Source organism: Amblyomma maculatum, chromosome 8 (genome assembly GCF_055883805.1).
Source record: "Amblyomma maculatum isolate TAMU_Amacu chromosome 8, ASM5588380v1, whole genome shotgun sequence".
NCBI classification, from domain to species: Eukaryota; Metazoa; Arthropoda; class Arachnida; order Ixodida; family Ixodidae; genus Amblyomma; species Amblyomma maculatum.
This window is the reverse complement of record NC_139351.1, coordinates 71,697,581-71,714,442: the sequence shown is the minus strand read 5'-3', so window position 1 is coordinate 71,714,442 and position 16,862 is coordinate 71,697,581. Positions and strand designations below refer to the sequence as shown.

General features: G+C 45.4%; 1 protein-coding gene across 1 annotated transcript; it reads left to right on the top strand.

Moving 5' to 3' along the window:
- The first annotated feature begins 165 nt into the window (after positions 1–165).
- LOC146181475 (uncharacterized) lies at positions 166–16,412 on the top strand. The gene is made up of 6 exons (XM_084576529.1): positions 166–1,247; positions 3,017–3,128; positions 5,851–5,957; positions 6,615–7,008; positions 9,179–9,233; positions 13,816–16,412. Exons 1-6 carry the CDS (start codon positions 793–795, stop codon positions 14,295–14,297), a joined length of 1,605 nt encoding a protein of 534 aa, XP_084432655.1. The 5' UTR covers positions 166–792; the 3' UTR covers positions 14,298–16,412.
- The last annotated feature ends 450 nt before the right edge of the window (positions 16,413–16,862 follow it).

Sequence of the window (16,862 nt, the reverse complement as noted above, 5' to 3'; positions counted from 1 at the left end):
AATGATCGTACAATGGCTACAGTCGTTAAAGTTGTTTCAGAGCTCAGTTTTTGTATTAGCTCTATGGCTCAGACATCTCGTGTACAACATCTGCGCAAGTAAAAATTTACTTTGCCATTTTGTGAGCTTATTTTTGGCCCTTTATTAGTCAAATGCGCTTATATGTCTTGTAGTTGCCCATCAAAATACTACTACAGTAGGTGCTTGTTTGTCTGCAGACAAGCAAGCACCACGCACTGCGCCAACCTCCCTGATCGAAACAGAAACTAGACCATAGCGCCTTGCGCCGTGCAGCGGCTTGTGGAGGAGTGGTTGAGTGGCAGTGGGGGCGAGACGACGCAGCAAGCTTGGCAGCGTGGCTGGCGTGGCCCATTTACTTTAGCTTTTTAGCTTCAATTCGTGATCCCGCTTCATATTATCACCCGGCTCTGTGCAGCTCGTTGAACGGCGGCTGGCTTCGCCGGACATCGCTGTTATCATTCGTCGCATCGCTGAGGGATTCGAGATACCACCACGTGCGGCGACTCTTCCAGACCGTGTCGGCAAAGACGCGACAGCAGAAAGCGTGCGCCCGGCTGTTTCGAACCGGCGTCAGGACCGGCCGCGGTCTCGGCCATTTAGCGTGACATGCCACGGCCACGCCTCGAAGCATCGCGGTGTGACGCGAACTCCGCTTAAAGCCATCCGCTGCGGATCCGGCCGGCAGAACGCCGGAACCTCTGGCTGGTGCGACGTGGAATGCCGTACTAGGAAAGGAGCGATCCACGAGACGACGCCGTCGACGCTTCCGGAATGTCGACGAGGCGGTCACGCATCCAGATCAAACCCAACTTGGGACGCAAGAGCGACGGAGCCGCTGCGCCGGGACCCCGGAAATCAGCCCCCGTCCCGGTAGTAACGCAGGGCGCGGGCGACAGCGTCGCCGTATCGGCGGTTGCCGCCCCGCCGGCAGCACCGGAGCCCGCGCCAGCACCGGAGCCCGCGCCAGCTCCACCAGCACCCGTGCAGGATGTGGTGAGTGCGCCCGCTGAAAGCACTGAGAGCAGCGTGCCCGTGGAGCAGCCGCCCGCCGCTCCGGTCCAGGAGCCGGCGGCCACTGCGGCGCCCGCCGAGCCGCCGTGTGCCGCCGTCGCCGTGCCCGAGCCGCTGATAGAAACCCCTCCTGCAGCTGCGCCCGTTGTGACCAGAACCCGGGCGTCCAAACGACCTGCGCCTGCCGCCGCGTCTGCCCCAGCAACCCCTCAGAAGTGAGTTGTGTGCGATGGGTGCTAATTAAAGCAATCACGCTGACGCAAGATTGCGCTAGCCAATCATTGCTGTCAGTTAGAGGTCCTGGCTCCGCTGCAGATACGCGATCACGTCCGTTTACGCCTGGATAGCACCGAACATTAGAATAATGTTATAAATTTGTTATCTAAGTTGCCTGAATGCTGCCTAACATTCTGTGACATAAAAATAACGTTAGTAGAACATTCAAAAGAAGCATTTTACTAATATTGATTTTTGAATGTCATGATAATTTTATTCAATGTTTATGTTGCATTGTAAGCATTATTTTAATCTTACAAACAAATATTGTTCTAATATTTTCTCTTAAATGTTAAAGTAATATTTGGATCATAACTATAAAACAACATAGCATATATATTTCAAACACTCAGTCCAAGCACTTTTGCCCCTTTTTCTTCCAGTAACTATGTTTTTTCAATAACACTTCTTTGCATTTAGAGCTTTGAGATAATGCCCACCGTAGAATGCAAGCACAGCCCTGATATTTTGCAAGAAAGTATTGCTTATTACTGATTCGCCACTATCACTCATGGGACACCAGTCGGCGATGGATATAAAACATTGACCGTATGCTATTTGTTCAGAGGTGAGTGTAGGAATGGTGCTGTGCCATATTGTGGTCTTTGGAAATTGTGGAAGCTGTGTACCATTATGAGCAGTGGGCTTGCATGCTCGTGCAAGGTTGCTCTACTTTTTCACGAATGTTACCTTTATGTTGCATAAATATTAAATTTATGTTGTTTAAATGCTTATGGAAACATACCAGTATTTATATGTAACGTAGCTAAAGCATTAGAAAAATAAGGATATTAACAACATCAAAATAGCGTTTGACTGAAGCAAAAATGCAACATTGCTCTAATGTTTCGGTGCTACCTAGTCCCAGATGGTCTAAATAACCCAGAGTCCTTGATTCACTATGGTGTCCCTTGTAGCCCATGTGTTGCAGCGGGAAGGTTATACCTCACGATTTACATCACGCACCCATGCTTGGTTGGAGTAACCTCGGCTGATTGCTGTTCATTACCTTTTAACGCCATGGCATTAAAGGCCGAGACCTCTAAATAAATTCGGCGTTGTGATCGAAAAGTCACAAGCATGCCTTTGGCAGGTGCATGGTACTTGGCAGGGGACACTGATTGATCGGCAGGATTTGTGATGTCATAGGCCACCTGACATGGCTAACTTGGCAGGAGATGTCTACTCGTGTAGCTCCTGTGAGATGGGAAGGTTAGATGGGAGTCCAACATTTGGACACCCTTGGACCTATCAGACACTCTACTCCTAGGCCATGCAGGTACATTTGTATAGCTTGGCTAAAGTGTGGCCATATCTATGTCGGGTAGTTTTCACATAATACGGTAGCTTGTGACTGTGCTGACCAGCATGTGTGAGATAATAGAAGCATTAATTAAGGAATTAGCGGGCGAGCGAGTAACAAAGTGCATGTTTGCGTTGTTTCATAACCCTAAAGGTTGAGTTTAAGTTCCCGCAATTTTTATTGCACGTTTGAAGATGCACAGCCTGCCTCATGGTATTGAGTTCATGTGCACTTGTAGTGACATGTTTTTCCGGGGGCTACTATGCATGTTTCTTTTCAAGATTGAAGCTGGTAGGCAAAACTTTTGCGAAAAATATGGGCTGTGCTTTGGACTAACCGGTTTTATTTGCAGTTTGAGGAAGCAGCCACCTCGACTTTCATGATGCGGTGCTTTTGTGGTTTCAGAGTGTCCAAGCCATCTGCAGCAGTTGACCCATCAACTCCACAGCAAGCAGTACCTGCCCCCAGCGCTCCATCTACCGAGCCACGGACACGGAAGGCAGAGAAGGAGAAACAAGTAAGTTAATTTCACTTACATTACTTACGGGGTCTCTGTTGAGGCTAGTCCCAGGATACCAGCTTGGTACTCTCACTAACTGCAAAGCATATGAGTGAGTTTTGAACAGGAGCTAGAAGTCTAGTGCTGCGGGAGATGGTCAGCTTGAAACCCACCGCCAGACACCCACCAATAAAAATGGGTACAAGCGTCCCCCAACCTGGCGCTCGGCTTCCCTAGGGGCGCGCGCTTGGGAGACGCTCCGTAAACCCTGCTGCACTCCTTCTGGGGCAAAATAGTTTTGGACACTTCAGCCTGCAAAGGTGGTTCGATTTACTGTGTTCCACGGAGTTCAAAACTGAAAACGAATCGTGTCCTGCACACGTGAAAACTCGGAAAAGCCTTAAAGTTTCAATTGCGAAATGCTCTAAACCAGCGTGTCTAAAGACATAAATGTTTACTGTCACTGATAAAGTTCACTTCTCAGAGAATCACTGCAGTCCTGGGCAGCCTTTACAGGCTGCAAAGTTGTTCGAAACTAGGTTTGGCTCCCCAGAGGCACAGCGGGGTTTACGGAGCGTCTCCCAAGCGCACACCCCTAGGGAAGCCGAGCGCCAGGCCGGGGGACGCTAACACTGCTGCTGTGCTGCTAACAGTGCTAGATGCTGCATGGCAGATTGCTGCGGATTGCTTTCATTCTAGCGCATATTATCCATGTGGGCGGGCTTTGCAGAATCCTTGGGTTCCTCAGAGTGCATTCTGGGTTCAACAAGTGTCTGAATCCATGCTTCCATAATCCATGGCCTCAGCTCACACCTTTTGTTTACTAGCTTTATATTTAAACTAATCGCACTATAGTTACAGTAGACTCTTTCTCTATGGAGTGTGCCTTGAATAATTTTATTGGAAAATTTATTTAGGGACAATGGGTGTTCACACCCTCTTTTGCATGCATGTTTAACACCTCTAGTTTTCCGCGATTCCATAAAACACTGCAATTTCAGCATTTTTCGCATTGTTGTATGTTAGCAGCAACATTCTTCTAACGCGAAAGCCTTGTTTGGCACGTGCACAGTGTGGATAGGAAGCTTCCAAAAGAAGCAGCAAAAGAGTCCGGTCTCACCTGGCTGGTTGCTATAGCAACGAGCTGCTGAAGAAGTGAGGGGGATGACAGCATGCAGGACAGATAGTCCTATGGCAGGGCATTGTCAGAGGAACAGTGGAGAGGGCATTGTCAGAAAAACAAAGAGTACAGAGGGCATCGTGCTACTGGTCGCGCAGTGTTCTCGCGAACAGTGAGATGAGCCATGGAAATTGATCATTGTGCGAGAGAGCTTTTGCCTTTGTACAAGTAGACAGCTGCAAGTGTACCTGCTGACTTCTTTCTTTTTTTTTTTTTTTTTTTTTTTTGTATTTTGTTGATGGACATCAGTAGGAATGATAGAGTGATGGGGAAATGATTAATTTTACCTGATTTCTGATGAAAGGTAGAATTTGCTGCCACGTTGATATGCCTGCTTGTTTATCTACTTATGCCGGTTAGTGTGTCGAGCTCTATGGTAGCAATGCACTCGCATGCTTATATGGGAGGAGTCACGATACAGGCACCTGTCAAAAGTAGTGTTACTGTGGCACATTAATATAACCAGAATATATTTTTCAATTGTCTTCTTCAGGAAGCACCATGCTTTGTGTTTTGTACCAAGCTACAAATATAACGAGATAACCACAGCGATCCATCCACAAGCCTTGTAAGCTTTGAGGAAAATCCAACTTCTTCATTACCTTGGTCCAAGGCAAAGTTCGCAGGAAGTACTTGCAAGGAAGAGTGACTACAAATGTAGACGGAAGAAGTTCAGAGGGAAGAGAAGGCAGTGAAAGAACAGTGAGAGATAAGGAAGGAAAGAAAAGGATGAAAGGGAGCATACCTATGTGGCAATAACCTTAAAAAACAGCAACTGGTGCTATTTGAAAGGTTGCATTTACAGATGTTTATTTTGCAGAATTTAAAAATTTGTGCTCTGGAAAATTGGGGGCTTTATGCATATCTAGCTGGAAGGGGTTCAAAGCAAGACGTAAGGATTGCCCATCACCTTTAGAGAGGTGTTGGGGTTCCTTTAGGCTTTGAAGACTGAACCCCCCCCACCTCCTGCTCCTCCATCCTAGAGAGTGGATGTTTGCCAGCGGTGATGCCGCCACATTTTCACATCTAGAAATATCAGGCTTCATACTTCATGTGCATGGCTACTTATGGTTAAATCTATTAAATAAATTCCGCAATAGATCTTTGCAGGGAGTAAGTTCAAAACAAGCTTAGAACACTTCTTAAAAGTTTACTCTGACCAGACTTGGTGCATTCCCAGTGCTTTAGTGATTGCTAAGGCCCCAAGTTTTCTACGATTCCATGAAATATTACAGATTTAAGCATTCGTGTGTGTGACAGCTAAAAAAAAATAATAATAAATTACACTGTTTTTACGCCTTAGTCCTGAATATAGCACAGAATGTATTCTGACTCGTTACTTGGTGTGTACCGCACAGTATTGAAGATTCTTTGTTCTCCATTTGCATAATTTAATATTATCTGCAGCTGTGGTATGTATATCATGACCATAGTGTTCTGGTGAGGTTTGTGTGGCCTGGTGGTTCGTACACACCATGCAGGGGTGGTGAGGCCCATGCAGTGTCACTTTGTGCTGCCAGGACGACCGCTGAGGTTTGCCTGGCCTTTTCTCCTGTACAGGCGTCTCGGCGACGTAGGCGTCCCAGTGCACGGAAGCCGCCGGCTGACCGCAGTGCCATGACCATGCTTGACCTCATCTACTACAACCCGCCGGGAAACCCCATGCCGTATGACGCCTCTTGCCTGCCTCATGCATGATCAGACGTGTGAACGGTGAAATGTGTACACTGAAACTTCGATGACTCAAACTTTGTTCATTCAAAATTTCAGATTATGTGTGGTTTTTGTGATCCTGTAATTTCTAACATAAATTTGACCAGTTAATTCAAAGCAGCAGCCTGCGCCGTCCCAGTTAATTCAAGATTTGCGTTGTGTTTGTAAGAATGCTGGATCCCAATTTCGCCGCAAACTTGTTGGAAGCGAAGGCCCTTCAGAGCAACGAGATGGTCCCACAGAGCGCTGACGATGTTTGATATGCGAAGTGTCCCAGCCCCGATAATCACACCGCAATGAACCAGCAGTATGCCAATAAACCGCAGTAAACGTGCTTTTATTCATCAGTTCTGCCTTTTAACAGCAGTGCGCTGTGTACTAAAGCGGAGTTGCTTTCTTGGATGAGCTCTTGTGGTGACGATTGCTTTCTTCATATTGGGTTGTACACTGTGGAAAGATTTAGCTTAAAGGGTAGGCTTTTTGTCTGCTTGTCAGTTTCTTCTTTCTGTGGATTCCTAACTGTTGTCCTTTTGTTTCAGCAGAAGTGTTTTATTCATTAATTATCACCAAGTGCTACTGTGGTTGAGACCCTCACTTTTTCCTCGCTGCAGGGAGAAACCCAAGCAATCACAGCCTAGTAACGAGAATCCGGTCGTAGAGGCCGCTGCCGAAGAGGCTGAGCAAGAGGCCGCAGACGAAGCTGCCGAAGAAGAGGAATCAACTGCGGAGGTTGGCCCGCGCGTTCGACTCGGCCCCAACGGGGAGATCACGCTCGACGAGGAGAGCCTGGTGATCCGGCGGCCTGCAGCAAAGCCATCGACACGTGCCGTTGTCTATGAGACAGGCAGCGAGACAAGCTATACCTCGTTCCGCAAGCAGCCGCAGGGGCGGCGCACGTGGACGCCAAAGCAGACGGCACGCTTCTACCGGGCACTTAGTGTCTGCGGCACCGACTTCACGCTCATGGCGACTTTCTTCCCCAAACGCACACGCCAGGACCTCAAGGTAAAAGAGTGTTCAAGTGCCTCCTAGTTGTTTATTTCTAGGCATGCTAAGGATGACTCTGTCAAGTTTTTATTGTTTATAAATATCAGCCAAGCTTGCATTTATTGCCGAAAAAATTGCATTTTAGTATTTTAACATTTTTCCTGTTTCTCGATTTAGACACCCGATGGCAGGATTCAGAAACGACATTGTGATTGCTGTTTGAAAGTAAATGGTGGTGTAGGATAACCTCTCAGATCTGCACACAAAAAGACTGTCTTGGCATCACTTAATTGTTTAGCGAATAAAAGCAGTGGAAGCGATACTTATGTTTTTTCTTCTTGGTATCACGAGGAGGTGGTAAGCTGTTAATATGGGACAATTTCAGTTTTTCCTTGGGCTCTCTTTAGGCGAAGTGACATTTCTTTGAAAAACCAGCTGTGCCTAAAGGGACACTAGAAAAAAAAACGATGTATAGAGAAGTTTGCCCACATCATAGCTTAGCTTACAATGGTCTCACAATTAAGAGACCTTTTGTACTGAAAATGACGCTTCTATAATCTCTGAAATCTTGAACGACACACACGTATCGACATTGCTGGCTGACGTCTGAAGCAAAATGCATGCGTCAGCACCGATATCTGGCCATGAAGATGCCAGAAGCATATGCTACACTACTATCCACTTGCCAAATGTGGCAACTCTTTTTTTTCAATGAGGATGTCGCCAGTTTGAATTGAGTATAGTATAAATCCTAGTCTCTGCTATAAATGCTGCGGTGGGACAAATGTCGGATAACTACAAAGTATTCAACACATGTCCCTCAGTCATAAGAGAGTTAGTTATATGCTGTCCTTATTCCGAAATCCATTTATTCAGGTCTTTAGCTTATCTGGATCATGCAGGGCCTGTAAACATCAGGTGTATAAAATAGCCGTTCCCACCATAAGTTGAATAAGGTTTTGAATTAAGTCACCTTTCGGTGGAAACAAAAAGGGTTCATATCCTGTGTACTTAGAATTAATGCTATGGTAAATGTCTGGTTTCTGGTTCTCTCTAAAAGAATCTCCACGTTTCCTGTATTTGCTTGTGTAATGAATGTGCTTGCGTTTGAACCCTCCCTCCCCTTTTGTCTGCTAAAATGTACACTTTTTTTTCCCCTTGCTTAACAAATGCTGCACCTCTTTCGTTCGTCGTGGAGTCTGCTGATCATAAATCTTAGATGCTTGCAAAAGCCTTTTTTTGGAGTCCAAGAATAGCAAGGCAATGCTGCAAAGCTCCGTCTTGAATTTTGAGACTATACATGTTCTCAGCCTGTCAGATAGTATGATGCTCTTTATTGGATTAGTGGTGCTGCTAATATTTTTTGCTAGTTTCCACTCAGCATTATCCTTTAATGAGCGCACTTCTCCACTTCCTTCTCATTTTTGTCATAGGATATGTCAGTGAACCTTGTGAAATCCCAGGCTGTCTAAATTCTCCGAAGCTTTCCACTGAGGTGCCTGTGAACGCCTACGTGCAGCTTCAAGTTGCCATTATTTTTGGAACGCTGCAGTAAAACACAACCTCATCCTTCTTTTCTTAGGACAGGTTCTAAATATGGTCTTGATTGGCTAGAAGCATCACTGATTGTGTAAAAAGCCACCCCCTTCTAGTGAGATGTGTGCTGTAACTTACCTATGTAATTCATCGAGAAAGTTGTCTTCGCATGTCATTCCATGCCTCTATAACTTCAACCAATGTCATTGAACCACCTCTGTGTTTTTATAGTGTATACTTTATAAGAGGTTTGCAAAACTTTGTCTGCCTAATCTTGCATGGCATAGCTCTGGTCTAGCTTGTATGACCGTACGAGGGCAGTGTAAAGAGTGTGTAGCACCTCTCACATCGTGCTCTGGCCAGAACGCGCATGCCTTGAGCGGTCCCAGTCAGTGAAGAAGTTTGCACTTGGCTACGCAGTGCATAAAGCGCAACAAAAAGCTCAATTCGAAGCCCAGCGCTGTCATAGCTAGCTCGTCTTCGTCTTAGCTCTGCCAAGCGGGAAAATTGCATTCTGCCCTGATTCCTACGCTGTCTGTGTGCTGTCATCCAGGCTGGCTTCTGCGGATGCTGCAGACTCTTGTGTGTACATTTTCAGACTGTTCATGTCTAGGGAGTTAACATGGCTTCTGCCCTCTCGTTTCCTTCACAGAACAAGTTCAAGCGTGAGGAGCGCCACAACCGAGAGCTTGTGGACCGAACCATTAGTGAGTGCCAGTCTGTTCTTTCCTCTAGCCGCCATTGGCTCGTGGAGTTGGTTGTGCTTCACGTGCTGACTACAGCGAGAGCCATATTTGCATCTTTTAGATTGTGACCGACTGGCAGCACAGCGATCCAAGATGAACATGCTAGCTAAAAGGTTGACCTTAGTACTTAATGCATCAAGGTGGCCTGCAACTTTATTCCAGAGACCCCACTGTGTGGAATAGCCTTCTGATGTTCAGAGCGGTTAAGTAAAGAATTCACAATGCCATCCAAGTTGTGCTACTCTCAGTAGAGCACCCAGACCTTCTATTATATACTGGTCTAAAAAGTGGTGCTGACAGCTTTGGTGCCTTGTCATGCACTGCAAGCTTAGCATAACCTTTAAGAAATTTTGTAAAGGAGTAGGTCTGCTGTAGTTTGAATTAGCTAAAGAACAAACAGTCCAGACATTCTTGTGGCACGAATTTAAATCTAGCAGCCTTTTATTCGTCCTGCAAACGTTCGCCCTGCAGAAGTGCTCACAATGTTTTCTTCACAGGCTTAGAAACACTTTCACTCACTACAAAGAAGCCTTGTCTCTACATAACGCCCGTCAACAAAAGTGCATGTTTAGCACTTCCAAGCATTTGCTCGACGAGCAGTAATTTGTGACTAGAGCAGTGGTGGGAATGCTATGCCAATTGCGCCAACCTGCTGTTGTGGAGATGGGCAATCTTATATGTAATAGTGCCAGTGCTGCACCAGCTATTGATCTGCAGCAAATGGTTTATTGGCGTACTAGTTGGTTTATTCTGTTGATGTGCGATGAGAAAGATGACCAGCGAAATCCAACTGCGTCCCTTTTCATGCTGTAGCCCTCTACCACCTGCTTTTAGTATGTGGCATGTGTATGTCTGCCTTGATATAGCATTTCTTACGTTGTCTAGAGTGAACAAGCAAATGCTTATGCAATGAAAAATAGGTTATTGCTTTTAAGACATTTAAATAAATATTTTGCAGTGCCACTAGATTTATCAGCCTTTACACAGTCCCGTTATGTGCCAATCGGGTTAACGTAAAACTGTTAGCTCTCAGAGACTACAGCTGATAGTTTGATTTCTAGGGTCTCACCCTGGCTTGCTCTAACAACATTGCCAATATCCAGGTTCCAGTACGTTTATACAGTATAGCCATGCTTAGTAACTAGAAAGTTGGTTCACTTAACTACATTGAACCACTTCTAACAATGGAGTGGCATTTTCCATTTGTTGATATCAAATGACTGCAGTGTGTCGGCATGATTTGAGTGTTGGTCCCTGCAGTATGTGTTCTACCTAATGAGGTTAAATTACAGCTGCAGTGCTAGGATTCACCCTCTATGTCGAAAAGTCAAGGCAGCAAAGTGCAAACGCTCCTTGAGGCAAGAACTGGGATTGCATGACAGAATGCTTTGTCACAAGAGGTGTCACAGGGTCACACTGCAAATATTTCTAGCAATTACTTATTTATTCATAATTCATTTTCTCGGTGCAGCATCGCATTTACAAGGAAGGTAATTGCTCACACTTATATCAAGAACCATTGCTGTGCTAAGTAGCCTTTTTAGACTTCACAGGTTTCTGTAGCTGAGTTCCTTCAAACAGAGTGAATTTGAGAGTGCAATTGTCGCAGCATTATAGGAAATAGTCACCTCATTTTTGAGGCTTTATTTTAAGCCTTAAAGAAATAAGTCATCCGAAAGCTATTTTTTTTAATAGAACTGAAATGGACATATCTCAACATGCTCTGCAATATTTGCATTACAGTTTTGCACTTAAATACATGATAAAAAGCGTAGCTAATGTCATCTTAATTCTAATGTGTTATCATGTTAGGGCCATACAGAAATGCCTCCAGGTTGTGTTTCCCATGTATAAAATTTATCTGCTTTACCTTTTGTACATGTTTAAAATTTTTGCTTTTACAATTTGATGAATTTGATATTGTTCCTCGTCTTCTTTTTGAGACATACTTGTGAAGACGTTATGGTGCAGGAGTTGCACAGGCGCTTGTGAAAGCTTCTTGCTGGATGGCTTAGTTCCTGTTGACATCATGGTGTTATGGTCACACATGTGCACACACATTGAGCATTTGCTTTAGTGACATCACAGTGCTGGCTGTGTAACAGCCCTGCTTTTTTATTAAAGGTCAACTCCGGTGGTTTTTTTCATCGTTTTCTGTGTTTCACTGAATTACATTCCTCGGAATGTCCTGACTCCAACACAAAAAGCCGTTTTTCGAAATTCCAATTAGAAGTATTTTTAAAAAAGAAAAACCGCAAATCGAAACCAAAACTGCTTTCACGGCCAGAAACGACGTCCTAGGTGACGAAATGGTGACGTCACACTCAGTATTAGAAAAACACTCGTACATGCATTGGATGGTGAAAATAACGTATGGAAATCATGAATCATTGCATAAAATGTCTGAAGTAGTTCAATATAAGCCTCACAATTTCACAATCATGTGGGAAGTGGACAGTAACGCGGGTATACTGTTTGTGACGTCAGAAACTCAGTGTTGCCGGCAGAAATAGTCTCAACGTAAGCCATGAAAACAGGATATTTAAAAGTCGTGTTGCGCGCGAACGGATTATCGTACGGCACCCAAATTTTGTAGAATGCGTGAGGACAGAGAGGAGAATATACAGTAAAATTTTTATTAGAATATTCGAATGTCAAAAAACCTCCGGAGTTGCCCTTTAAGGTGAAAGCCTTTCTAGGCTTATGTAACGAAATTCCGTGCGCAAAATGTGCACAGGATTTGTGCGTCGGATCTGTGTGTTGATGTGTCACTTGTTAATCATCCTGATGACGTCATCAGAAAAACAAAAATCCCTTCTCCACCAGGAATCGAACCTCCATCCCTTAGATCCCCAGCCGAGTGCTTTAACCAACTGCGCCGCTACCGGATCGTGAAACATACATGAAATTTTCCTTGTCTACTTTGAGGATGATAATAGCGATGACAATGATGCTGCAGTTAGTGATAATGGCAATGATGACAATAGCAATGATAGTGACAGCGCATTTAGTTGATAATGATAATGAGAACAGACATGATACACCGTGTACACCAGTAACGCTTAGACTTTCGCATTTCTGCAGTGTAAATTCCACAGTGCTCTCTGAATTTTTTAACAGCTATGCTGTAAAAGATACTGATTTGGTCCAGATGGCTGCTGACGATCCTGCACTACTTTTATGAACACGATCTGTCTGGCTGGTTGGTTGGGATCCATATGTATGGATCCCTCCTCAATGCCTTTCTTTCCCATGGCACGCTTTGTGAGGATTTTTCTGGCCGAGGCTCAGCACGGGTAATAGCGGCCGGACGCACTGGTGCGTTTTCGCTCCAGCCACAGGATTTGATTTTCTTGATACTGCAGAGGCTAATTATCGCACTATCTTTAACTCCGTTGTCCTTGTTCTGTGTTTGGGAAGAATGGGTTGCAAGCGACATAGTGCACCTGATGCTCTAGCAGCTGCAACGTGCTTGTCATGATCAACAACAAAATGGCCCTTGTCATACCCTGAGGGCATGACTGGTAACCAGCAATTATCTGGCCATGAAATGATCTATGCAGTGATGACACCATGCAAGAAGGTCACTGCATTTGAACAAGCAAATAGTTGCAATGACCTAAAAGTAATTGTGTAGATTTAAATGTAGCCAAAGGCAAGTGTACTCAACATTAGGCTTTCCAGACCCATCTGCCCGAGGGCAAGGTCCATGCTGCAGTAGCCATGGGAGGATTGCACCTGAGCCAGCAGCTGTACGTAATGTGTCCATAGTTATTGTTGTCTGTGTTATTGCAGACAGGATGACAATACTGGCAGCGTGCAACAAGGGGAGCTAGGCTAATACAGGCAGTGCTCTAAAGGGCATTTCAAGGTCCATTTAAGCAGCATTTGCTCGAGCGAGACCACTGGGGATGGGTGTTGATGGTGTCATCAGTTGGTGGAACCTGCTCCCTTGTTGTAGCATTGTTTTGGGCTGCGGAGAGCTGCTACTGTTTCCAGGTGACAGAATACCGCTGCAATCAGTAGCATCTGTTGTAATCCTTGTCTATTTGGTCACATGGTTTGCCTTCACCGCTAGCAAGGGACACTGGAAAATGTGTCAGCCGAGCAAAGCCTCTCCTCTCTGCTAAGGTGTGAATAGCATTTCAGTCACGTGATGTTCAGTTACAGTGGCAGTGAGCTGTCCCCTGTGTAAATTCTTCATCAGTAGTGAGCCAGGCAGTGATGCAGAGTACACTTAAGCGGCCACTTTCTATCTGCACTGCAGCAGAGTTTCATGCCATTGCCACCATATGACACCATGGACAAACCTGCACCTATTCTTGTGATGTCAGGCAGCCTTAGAATAGGGTCAGAGCGGATGGGGGGGATGCTGATTATGCCTAGCAACGCCTTCACCCGTTCTGCGTGGCATTCTATGCATGCACATTGCACCCCGCCATTCCCCCCGTCCCCTAACAGATAAGGCCACCGTATTCTAAATCTCGAGGCAGAAATAGCAGCTTTGTTCGCCTCTCACCTTGTTCCCTACTGCTATCTGCAGACGACCCCACCCAGTTTGACCTTGAAGGATTGGAAGCAGAAGACCCAGACGAGCCCGATGAGCCAGAGCCCGTGCCAAAGCGCGGCCGCGGCCGCCGGCGTAAGGCTGCACAGTCGGAGCAAACTGTGCTTCAAGAAGAAATAGTCGAGGAGGAAGTGGTGCACGAGGAGATCATTCTGGAGGACGAGGACGAGGCCACCGACATGGAACCACCAGCTGCTGCCTCGGCGAAGGTGGCGGATGCCACTGGCGCAGTGCTGCAGCAGCCGGGTGGTGTTTCCTCGGCCAATGGGCAAACTCCACCCCTGCGGCTGCAAGCTGGGCAGCTGGTGTTCTATGCTAGCCGGACACAGGAGCAGGTGGTGCATGTGTTTGTGGTGGCTCCGCCTCCGCAGGCTGGGGGCATGAGCGAACTGGCCGCTCGCCTCAATAGCCCGCCTCTGCAGTGCCCACCAGCAGCCCCACCATCCGCGGCTTCGTAGTGCTGCGCCCCTTTGCTAGCATGCTTTCTTGTGTGCGTGTGTGTGCGTGTGACCCGTTTTTATAGTGTGCTTTGGCACACTTCCTGTCAAGGCATGCATGTGACCTACTACTTCCACAGTGTGTGTGACGCATACTGCGGGACAGGATGTGCATATGACTGTGTAGTGTACTTCGGCACACTTCTGGACGGGTGGTGCGCAAGTGTGAACATGGACGTGGTGTGTTCGCTGATGTGTTCATTTGTGAATGTGTATTGATTGATTTCAGTGATGTGACAGTGACGCCTTGATGTGCGTGCTGTCATTCGTGCTCGTCCACTTGGACTTTAGGCATGTCGCCATGAAATTCTGTGCGTGTGTGCTAAGGCGTGTGTGAGTGGTCGGACCGCAGTCCATCGACAGTGGCTCGTCAACGGAGCCAGGATGATGGTGATGGGTAGGGCTTTATTGTGAGAGTCATGCGAATAAGCAGTTTCGGTGATGCCAGTGAAGTGTTCCTTTGTTGGATGCCTTGTATGGGGTTCTTATGTTGGCTCCCTTTTTATATGTTTCTTGTAAAGCTTGTAGCAATTGTGTTACCCCGAGACACAGTGGATGTGGAAGTCTTGGTCAAAAGTCCTGAAGCCAAAGGATTTTCTTCTCGGCTGCAAAATGCATCCATCAAGGCACCATTAATGACTAAAAGGCCATGAAATGCAATGAGACAGTTGCTTCCTGTGATAAGAAATCATTTCCTAGCATTTTAAATATCGTTTGGCCTTCAATGATGGCATGGTGGCTCTATTTTGCGGTTTGGGCAAAAATCCTTTGGCTTCTTCATGACTTTTGACAAAGACTACACAACTTTTGATCCCTTTTGCCATATGACTGGCTGCATCGTCTTGCTTGGAGGGGGAAGTGCTTGTTTATAAGAAAAAAAAAAATGTTAGAAATTAGCATCAAGGGCAATATCATTATTATTATTATTATGCAATGCGTGCCGCTCACTTTAATCCTCCCGCGAAGGAGGCTTTTTAAACCAAAGTCTTATTTACCAAGGGAAGGAGCTGCTGTTCTGTATGTGGAACTACAGAGAGGTCACATGGCAACATTACTTTAAGGTAAGGAGTGGTATGACGTGAAAGCATTGCTATTGTTATTTATTGCCTAGTTTAGAGACCTATTGTATGTGGGCCATGTGCTACTAGCTGCACTCAACTTCCAAATGCTCGTGTAAAAGGGCACTTCCGTTCCATGTGCACTCAGGAAACCCATAGGAGACATTTATTATTGTAAGCTGCACTATTTATGATAGAGCTCGTCGTAATCTTGACAAGAGTGTGTTTAGCATATATTTGTACCCTTGAATCCTAAGCGGACCTCCAGGTTAAAATACCATATGTGCAGGATTCATATCCGGCAGTGTTTGATCATCTTGAAGCCAATGGTAGCCAAGCTTGCAAATGCTATTAGATGAGTGAGGAACGCTGGTGTTGTGTAAACAGTGCCTAGTACCATCATTTCTGTGTTGCTTTGAGAGATCACACACCAGCATTTATAGGCTTGCGTCTTCTCTTAGCCCTATTGTTTTGCACGTCTTAAAACAATTGTGTGTAGTTTGCAAGCAACAACAAACTTTGTACAGTTTTTACATCTTATGCAATGTACCCTCCGGCCTTGCTGGAAAATGTTCCTTCGACGAAAACCTAATCATGATCTCATTGTGTGGCCTAAGGGTGCCTAAAGTTGCCCATTCACCCACTGAAGTTACAAATCATCAAGAAGATGGCAGAGTAGGTCCTTCAGAAGATGACTGGCCTGTTGTATCACCATGATTTCTTATGTTGCACTGCATTTGTGGATCCTGGTATGGACTGGAATGGGTCACAGCTGTGTAACAAGCATTTTATAACTGTTCTCACCACTAGCTGTATTGCACAACCTTTACCCAACTGATCTATTAAGACATAAACATGTTTATGTACAATTCGAACCTTAAACTGGCCGTATTTGGAATTTGTGACTGATTAGTTTCAACATGCTACTTAGTACTGTTCACACGCATTCCCTGTGAAATACAAAAGTGGATCAAAGTTTTTTTTTGCAGTAAACTGAAATAAATCTTCCGTAAACAAATTTCTTTGTTCAGGGGTTGGAGTTCTGCCATTTTGCACATTTGTACCTGATATAGATGCACTTCACAAGCCTGTCAAGCCTGGCACTTGCTGCAGATGTTTTCTTTGAAGAGGTTGCTTGCTCGGCAATTCACTGTCGCAATGCAAACCTAATTAATTTGTACTAAAAGGAAGTACAAAAAGAATTGTCCGAGTTATGCGAATGTCCAATGACCCCCCAAAAATGTAGAAAACTGTTTTCATAAAAAAAAGTTTAGTTTGTAAAGACCTGTACAATGGTCACATTCTTGTTATATGAAACTTCATGAAAGTGACAATTTTTTACAGTTCTGGTAAAGATTTTAGTTTGGGCACATTATTGCAAGTGTTGAAGCAGGAATGCTCCGTAATAGTAAAAGTCACCGCACACTTTAACGCTGGAGCATCTTTGCATATGGCTTTACACACAGAG